This window comes from Sapajus apella, unplaced genomic scaffold (assembly GCF_009761245.1).
Source record: "Sapajus apella isolate SASKATOON/1434 unplaced genomic scaffold, GSC_monkey_1.0 scaffold22, whole genome shotgun sequence".
Taxonomy (NCBI): domain Eukaryota; kingdom Metazoa; phylum Chordata; class Mammalia; order Primates; family Cebidae; genus Sapajus; species Sapajus apella.
Genome location: NW_022436962.1, coordinates 8,123,250 through 8,132,795, shown reverse-complemented (window position 1 = coordinate 8,132,795; position 9,546 = coordinate 8,123,250). Strand labels below are relative to the sequence as shown.

At 39.4% G+C, this 9,546-nt stretch overlaps 1 protein-coding gene across 11 annotated transcripts in view; it reads right to left on the bottom strand.

Moving 5' to 3' along the window:
• Window positions 1–3,199: 3,199 nt before the first annotated feature.
• Window positions 3,200–9,546, bottom strand: part of MDM4 (MDM4 regulator of p53) — a 36,819-nt gene continuing 30,472 nt past the window's right edge. For 8 of the 11 annotated variants that reach the window (XR_004272154.1, XM_032288889.1, XM_032288893.1 and 5 more), the window contains 3 exons: window positions 8,143–8,292; window positions 5,747–5,827; window positions 3,200–3,811 (listed from right to left, as the gene is read on the bottom strand). Coding sequence is in view for 8 of the 11 variants with exons in the window: in XM_032288889.1 (XP_032144780.1) it covers window positions 3,242–3,811; window positions 5,747–5,827; window positions 8,143–8,292 (801 nt within the window). In the remaining 3 variants the exon portion in view is untranslated. Of the gene's footprint in view, window positions 3,812–4,117; window positions 5,828–8,142; window positions 8,293–9,546 lie in introns of those variants that run through there. The other 3 variants (XR_004272152.1, XR_004272153.1, XM_032288896.1) reach the window with 2 other exon arrangements.

The following is a 9,546-nucleotide window of genomic DNA, read 5'->3' as shown; positions in this document are numbered from 1 at the left end:
GCTCTGATGAGGCCTCTTCATATCTACCATTTCTCTTTAATTCCCTTGTCACAACAGCCATACAAAAAACAAAAAACAAAAAAACACACAACAGACTGCCTGTCAACCAACCAGTATCAACCAAAGGGCATTGCCTTGCTGTAAGCAGCTCCAGAGGCACTAAACAAAGGGGTCAAAAAAAAAATCTAGGTTAACTCCAAAGAGGCAAAGAGTGTGGGGGATGGTAGCTCAGGACTATAATCCCAAGAGGCTGAGGCAGAAGGGTTGCCTGAACCTGAGTTTGGGACTAGCCTAGGCAACATGGCACAACACTATCGGAACAAAAAAACACAAAAATCAGCTGGGCATGGTGGCATGCACCTATGGTCCCAGCTACTTGGGAGGCTGAGGTGGGAGGATTACTTGGATCTGGGAGTTCAAGGCTGCAGCGAGCTGTGATTGTGCCAATGCACTCCAGCCTGGGCAACAAAGCAAGACCTTTTCTCCAAAAAAAAAAAAAAAAAAAAAAAAAAGAACTGATCCTTCTGAAGGCTATGCAGAGAAGTATGTTTGTGTGTTTATCTGAATTAAAACCAAGACATGTTCTGACTGAAGTTAAGTCTGATTTGACTGATTAATTTTAAACTGAGTACAGGCTTTGCCAGTTTATACAACAGGATTTTTTTTTCTATAAATTTAATCAGCTAAATCTACAGCCTCAAGGCTTTCATAAAAATATCTTTAAGCCTATCTGCAAGGGTTTGTGTGTGTGTAAGGGAAAAATACATGTATATCTTTAAGCCAAGCATAGTGGCTCATGGCGGTAATCCCAACACTGTGGGAGGCTGAGACAGGGAAACCACTTAAACCCAGGAGTTTGAGACCAGCCTGGGCAACATAAAGAGATGGCGTCTACAAAAAAAAATTTTTTTAATTAACTAGGTGTGATGGAAGCTGAGGCTGGATCACTTGAGCCCAGAAGGTTGAGGCTTCAGTGGGCAGTGTTTGTGCCACTGCACTCCAGCTTGGATGACAAAGTGAGACCCTGTCTCTCAAAAAAACAAAAATCTTTAAAGCACATATATAATATGCAATAGGTTGGATAGTATATCCTTTGTAAGTACTTAAATTTTAAAAATTTAGAAGTCAGATTAAAGTCTTGCAAAAGGGCCAGACTAGGTGGCTCCTGACTATAATCTCGGCACTTTGGAAGGCTGAGGTGTGAAGACTGTTTGACCCCAGGAGTCCGAGACCAACTCAGTGAGACTTCATCTCCACAAAACATTAAAACATTAGCCAGTGCTCTTTTGCAACGTTATCCTTTCATTAGCAGGTCTTGCTCTGTCATCCAAGCAGGTGTGGAGTGGCATGATCATAGCTCACTGTAGCCTCCTGTGCTCAACTGATCCTCTCACCTCAGCCTCCCAAGTAGCTGGGATTACAGGATAACTTCCTGCAATGAGTCAGCTAAACATTCCTGAATCCAACCATTCTACCCCTGGCAAACTCCGGTATGTGACGCTCTAACACGTGTGGAAACATAAAGTCACTCACATCAGTTTCAACAAGTATACTGCTTAGTGAAATATGGGTCTTTAAAAACACAATGGAATTTGAAAAAAGAAACAACACACTGATGGTAATGTCTTTCTCTGAATGAAAGTGTGTAAAACTGTAACAGGCACAAAAATCAAAGCCAAATAATCAAAGACTTACATCTGTCAAACCTCTTCTACAGAAGCCATTTCAGTATCAGGGTTCTTTCTTAGATAGGTTTGAAAATGTATGTCACAATTTAAATCTGAAAACAAAGCCAAGCGCAAACACCAAATAGAAGTTGCACTACAAGAACATGCAGGTCAGCCAGATGTAGAAGATAAATGGTCAAAATATGATATGAAGAAGAGAACTAAGACAGTTACATATAGCAATTCAATCTCTACCAGGTTTTCTGCATTAACACCGGAATTTAATCTAATTAAAAATAATCTCTCGTGATGGATTATGGCATGCGCCAGGTTTTCAGTTAATACAATGTTTGTGACAATGTGGAGAGTGGCCTGGCTAATTAATGGGCAAGGAACTTGGAAGGAGTTGCTTCAATTCAACACCAGGGACCCAGTGTGAAGAACAACGCAAGGACAGTTATCTAAAACCTGTGAGGTTCTTGAATTTTTTTTTTTTTTTTTCTCAGGAGTACTTAGGGAGACGCTTTCTCATTCTGTTGCCCAGGCTGGAGTCAATTTGGCATGATCTCAGCTCACTGCAACCTCCGACTCCTGGGTTCAACCATTTCTCCTGCCTCAGCCTCCTAAGTACTCCTGAGTAGCTGGGATTACAGGCACATACTATCATGACTGCCTAATTTTTGTATTTTTAGTAGAGATGAGGTTTTACACTGTTGGTCAGGCTGGTCTTAGAACTCCTGACCTCATGAGATCCACCTGCCTCAGCCTTCCAAAATGGCTGGGATTACAGGCGTGAGCCACCAGGCCTGGCCCCCTGTGAGATTCTACAGTGTTTGGTAAGATGGAGTTGTGTAAGTGTGTAATTGTGGAGTGCAGAGTGGCCTCTGTAATAAAAGAACTCTAATGACAAAAAAAAAAAAATTAGTCAGTGTTGTTATGCTAGTCTATAGTCTCAGCTATTCAGGAGGTTTAAGTGGGAAGACCACTTATGCCCAGGAACCAAGGCTGCAGTGAGCCATGATCACACCACCGCACCGCACTTCAGCCTGGGAGACAGAACAAGACCCTGCCTGTCGCCCCACACCTCCCCTACAACCCCCCAAAAAAGTGCAACCAAAAAACTAATCTAGGCTGAGAGCCATGAAATAGTCAAAGGACTGTCTGAAAAGGGGTAGGAGGGAGTGTTTTAGGACGACAGAAACATTCTATTGCTTTTATGGGGTGGTTAGATTTTTACAACTTGTTAGAAGGAAACACTTTATCATGTTACTTATACCTCAATATTGTAAATGTGCATGGAAGAAATCTCTTGTTTTTCAAGAGCTTTTCTTTTGGGTTCATTTAACCATGTACCTGACTGCGGCATAAAGTAATCCACAGCACTTCATAATTTAACTAATCAGATTACTTCTGTTTTTCATTGTTGGTGCCCGTTTTTTTCTCACAGCTACCTTGGATTTTAATACCTAAGAACATTCTCTAACAGACAAGTAGGAAATAAAATTAAATAAAGGATTGATCTTCAAATAATGTGATGTGAACTGAATAAATGCATTTTTATATTCGTACTACCATTATGCTATAAAAACCTTAATAACCAGCTGAATCTCTTTCTTGCAAATAGGACATGAACCCCCAGCCTTCTTTAGTCTTCTGGCACAGTGAAAACAAGTGACAAGATGGCCTGTCCTCCCATGAATAATGTTCCCATCTCGTGGTCTTTTCTCACATAAGCTACATGGCTTCAGAAGATTCTGGCAATCCTCCATGTTTTCTGTATCTGTTCTCTGTTCAGAAAGGTTATCTAACTGTTCTCCCATGCTTGAGATGGTCTCTTGGCTTTCAGAACTGTGAGCCAAATCCAAGAATTCCACCGAGTTGCAGGGATCAAAAAGTTTGGAGTTTTCTTTTTTTATATACACATCTTTAGGTCTAACGACAGGAGCTGAAATGGTTCTTCGACAATCAGGCACATCAATTCCTTCATTTTCCTTTTCAGGTATGGCAGTGATGTCAGATGTAGAGAGAGAATGGGTTAGCTTTGAACAATCTGAATACCAATCCTTCCTCAAGGCCCAACAACGAAAACAGTACCTCTTGCTTGGAGAGTTAAATTTCTTACATTCAGTACACTGCCACTCATTCTACAAAGACAAGTGAAGCCAATTAATACTCAAGGGGTGAATATGATGCTGAGAAAAAGGAAAGGAGGTCAAATTCATTCACATCCTCTCACTAAGCTAGTGATAGTCCAGACATTCTACACCAGTGAGCTAGCCTAGGATTTGAGCAAATTCTACAGCCATGTGAAGGAAAGCCTTTGGAAGTTTTACTTACACTGATAGTGCCACAGCTGCTATTTTCAAGCCACAATCTGATATAGCTATCTTTAAGAAAAGTTAAATTATTCTGGGTTCCTACCTCGTCTGGATGAAATATACATTGTTTACTGTACCTTATGGCCTTCTTTGGGGTTATTTTTCTTTGTACAACTTACCCCTTTACCAGGCAAGAGGCTGAAGAATGAAGAGACTACTCTGTCATTCTTTTCTACACTAATAGCAAATGTTATAAAATCTGGCAAAAAAGAAAGCTAAAACAAATGAGATTTGAAAACTACTAAATTTACTCATGCACTCTCATTGCACCCAGGATTACAGGTATAATTATATGCCTAAATCGTGCTCTCTGAAAAATAAATGTTCTTGTCCTTGAATGCCAAGTAATTTTTCTCTACTTTTCCATATTCAAATTAGGAGACAGACACTAGATCTCAATGAATTTTAAATGCTTTGCTTAATTCAAAAATAGCTATAGGGAACAAGTAAGACTAATGTGGTTAACTGCCTGGCTGTGACAGGATCAATGATTTGACATAAGCTGAACTTTATTACTTTCAGGTCAAAGGCTGAGCACTTCGGGTATAGAAGTCATAAATAACTCAATTGTCCAGACTGAGAGGCAGGGGTACAACCATGTGTTAAACTGGGATATACTCCAGACAGCCTCAAAATACTCTTGCCAGTCTGAGATCTTCCAATCTCATTTAAAATGTTGTACAAATAATCAAAGGAACTTCATAAAGATTTGGAATTTGTGACTGATGCTGTGCCATAGTTTAACTGGCATCACTTTTCATTAGTAGTACATAAGATAATAGGGCTTATTAAATTCAATGGCATCCATTTGCTTAACAGTTTTCTGGGCCCAAGTAGCCACAAAAGTCTGATTAATATGGAAACATTTATCTTGGTTATTTGTATTATGGTCAAGAACACTTTTACTGGACCAATATAGTTCACTTTATTACTAAGCTACACACAGATAATTGGCAATGAACTACCACAATGGTCAACAGTGGTGTGGTGGAAGTGGGGGAAACTATCAACACCAGAAACAACCTAAAAACGTTTCTCTCTCCAAGCAGCAAATATAAAATCTCCTTCTTATCCTTCTTCCAACAACCTTTTCTCCACAGTGTATTACCTGTGGCAAGACTAAAAGAAACACGGGGAAACAGCAAGTAAAAAGCAAGGTATACATCTGGGTCTAGACTTGAGTTATCAACTAGTGACAAATCCATACCTATTAACCCAAAAGCCGAATATCAAATCTTTAATAGTCCTCCGTTAATATCAATCTGTGTGGAAATTAAGCTGTTTTCCACTTCCTTCTTTTTAAGAAAACAATATTATTTTTATATTCAACAAATAATTTTAGATAGCCTATGGGTCTTTCAGATTACAGAGAGGTGTTGAGTTGTGGAAAGCAGCACAGGACTATTTTGCGTAACTTTGTGTCTCCAAAGAGATTTGATGGCAGGGAGAAAGGCACACACAGGCATAAATCTCATTGTTTTCATGGTAGAGAGAGGATAAGATCGAATTATCCCCTTCCCTTAAGTTGCAATAAAAATCTCTTACAAGATGTAAAGAAACCAACATCACTTAGCAACTAGGCAAGGGCGAGAGAAATGGGTGGTGGAGGGAGAACAACTGTCTTCAACACAAGCGAACTGCCGGAATTATATCATCTGAAGACGGGGCTGGTGCAAAATAGCTTTCACTGGAGATTCATACCTCAGAGGTAACTTCTACATCAGTATCATCACTTAAGGACTTAGAGTCGTCAAGATCATCATTCTTCCCCACTTCAATCACCTGTGAAGACAAAATGTCTCATTAGTAATGTTTACCTGTTTTAGATGAGGCTGATTACCTAGAATCAAAAAAGACAACAGCCTCCATTTAAAATGAACATTCTGCTTCCATCACTAGCACTTAAGGAGACAGCTTAAACGCAAGACCAAACATGATTCTGTATATCTAGTTAGCATTTCAGTAGTAGCACAAATGACAGAAAAGCACCCAGAAGTGTTACCAAATAAATTCTGCATTCAGAAGAGAGAAGATGCCCATATTTATTACTTTAAATATCTGCACATGGTGGCTATTTTACAGCCAGGTGCCTATAATTTCAGCATTTTGGGAGGTCAAGGCCAGAGGATCCCTTGAGCCCAGGAGTTTGAGACTGGCCTAGGCAACAGAGCGAGACCCTGTCTCTACACAAAATATAAAAAATTAGCCAGGTGTGGTAGTACACACCTGTAGTCCCAGCTACTTGGGAGCTGACACAAGAGAATCGCTTGAGTCCAAGAGTTCCAGCTTTCAGTAAGCTATGATCTCACCATGGCACTCCAGCCTGAGAGACAGAATAAGGGCCTGTCTCTAAAACAATTTTAAAATAAATAGCTCACACCAGTAATCTCAGCACTTTGGGAGGCCAAGGTGGGCGGATCACAAGGTCAAAAGATAGAGACCACCATCCTGGTCAACATGGTAAAACCCCATCTCTAGTAGAAACACAAAAATTAGCTGGGCGTGGTGGTGCACTCCTGTAAAGCCAGCTCTTCAGGAAGCTGAGGCAAGAGAATTGCATAAACTCGGAAAGCGGAGGTTACAGTGAGCCAAAATCGCACCACTGCACACCAGCCTGGTGACACAGCAAGACTCTGTCCCAAAAATAAGTAATTATTAATTTCAGAGTAGAAAAGCTCCAAATTTGAACATTTTTATCTAGGCAGACAGGAAGAAACAAAGTATTTTAAATTTTACTTTTCACATTCAAAAGTAAAACCAGTTATGTGATACTCTGGCTGTCCCATAGAAACAAAAACAAAAAGCCCATTTCAAAAGTGAAGAGTATTCTAAATTTCCAAATTTTTAAATTTTAAACCCTAGTTTTGTAGTCCAATAAATGGAATAAAACCAATTATGAAACAATTATGAACCTCTGTATAACAATCTCACAAAGGGTCAAGTATTTTAAGTCCTATCTCTCTCTAAAAAGTCTCCTAGGCCAGGTATGGTTGCACATGCCTGTGATCCCAACTACCTGGGAGGCTGGAGTGGAAGGACCATTTGAGCTACGGAGTTTAAGACTAAACTGGGCAAAACAGGGAGATCCTACCTCAAAAATAAATACGTTTCCAAATATTGCTTTTGTCTTCATTCAAGCCACCTGCATTCCTTCTAATGCTACCTATATAACTAGTCTAGGAGAACCCAGGCATCATTTGACTACAACAAATATACTACGGTATCCTTCAGGAACTCAAAATTCCTATGAAAATTCCTTAGACAAATAAAAAGAATGACCCAATTTAGGTCTGGTTTTCTTTGCTGTATTTATCTGATGGATGTTTACTGATACTCTTCTACATGCTGGGCACTGGATCTGCTCCCCAGTTTCTCTGGAGTCTTGAGAAAGCTGCGTGTGTGACTCTTCATCTGTACCTGAGTACGTACCATATGTATGAGCACATACAATATGTACTCAAGAGTTCTAACTCCCCTCTTTTCTACTATTTTAACTCGAAAATAGCTATAAAAAATACCTTCCATTTAGGTATAAAATGGTTATAGAAGCTATCAAGATTTCCAAGAAATAAGTCTCCTACAGGCTACTATTCATTTAGAACACAGGTGTCCAACCTTTTGGCTTCCCTGGGCCACACTGGAAGAATTGTCTTGGGCCACACATAAAATACACTTATACCAATGACAGCTGATGAGCTACAAGGAAAAAAAAAAAATCGCAAAAAACTCATGTTTTAAGAAAGTTTATGAATTTGTGTTGATTCAAAGCCGTTCTGGCCCGCATGAGGTCCACAGGCTGCAGGTTGGACTAGCTTAATTAGCAGCTTAGCTTGTTAGCAAAGAGAGAAAAAAATAAAGGTAGCTTGTTGCTATAAGCGGAGAGGAAAAAAAAAAAGAGGGGCTTACTGCTTTTGAGAAAGTAGAAGTCAAGCAGCACTAGTTAGCCTAATATTAATTTTAAAATTGGATACTGAAAAATGTTAGTTAAAAAGGGGATTATGTAACCAATCTGCTGTACAGAGATACACAGAGATCTGAACAGATTACATATCATAAGCGCACAAACAGAATCAACATGAAATTTTTCCACAACGTACCTTTTTGTCACTTATTTTCCCTACTTCTTCACTTGCTTGTTCAGTATCCGCAGCTTCAACTTTTATTCCAACACCTAACTGCTCTGATACTGATTCATTCAAAAACCACAAGTCATCTGTAGTATCTGAAACAATAGCAGTACCCACATCCTAACAGAAAAAAAAAAAAATGAGTTCTGTATTCAGAGGTTTATCATAGATGTTGAAACAACACAAATGAACCCAAAATTCAATGTCTTAACACTACATCGCCAGAGAATGTCTTGCCTTTATTCAATGGACATGTATTCATTCAACAGGCATCTACTTGACACCTACTATGGATAAACTAATAGATGGATTTAATGGCACCAGGCAAGGACTTTTCCATTTTAATACTAAATCGGGTATAACACCTGAGAAACAGTACTGAAGAGTTTAAAAGGTAAGGACTTGTAGTTGCTCAAGTAAATAGAATCCATTCCCTAAATTCCCTTCTACAGGTGACACTCTAAGAAGCTAGAAAACATTCCATTAGTTCTGACATATTCCTTCCCTTAAAATGGTCAAGGATGCTTATTAAAGAAATATGAGTAACTTAACATTTCTCAACACTTGTCCCAGAAAAATAAATAAATAAAAAGAAATATGAGAAATACTGGTCACCCAACCTTTTGCCCTGACACTTTCTGAACTCCTGAACATCTTTCAATATATAAAACTTTCTGCATTCACCTATGAATATTTCATGCATGCTTTTCTACAACATTCATGAGAGACAATTTATTTTGCCACTGTTATATACTCATTCATTTATTAAACAAATACTCACCGAATACCTATTATGTGCCATGTACTGTTCTAGGCACTAGGTAATGGAATAGAGTGGTGAATAATACAGAAGCCCTGGGCTTAACATTTCAGTGACAAACAGACAATACATACATAAAATACAGCAATATTTTTACAAAGTGAAAAGTGCTATAGAGAATACACTAGGATAAAAGAGAAGGGTGTCTAGAGAGGAGGCTATTTTAACCAGGGATGGGTTTTGCAGGCCACCACTTATTACTACACAGCTCCAAAACAAAAAGTGAATGGATCCAACTGGAACTACATAACATAATGGCCTTGGTGGCCAGGGAGGACCTCTTTGAAGAAATTACATTTGAGGCGAGTCCTAAATCATGAGAAGGCAAAGAAAGAATATAGGGGAAGGGTGTTTCAGAAAGAGTAAAGAACAAATTGGGCCGGGCGCGGTGGCTCAAGCCTGTAATCCCAGCACTTTGGGAGGCCGAGGCGGGTGGATCATGAGGTCAAGAGATCGAGACCATCCTGGTCAACATGGTGAAACCCCGTCTCTACTAAAACTACAAAAACTTAGCTGGGCATGGTGGTGCGTGCCTGTAATCCCAGCTACTCAGG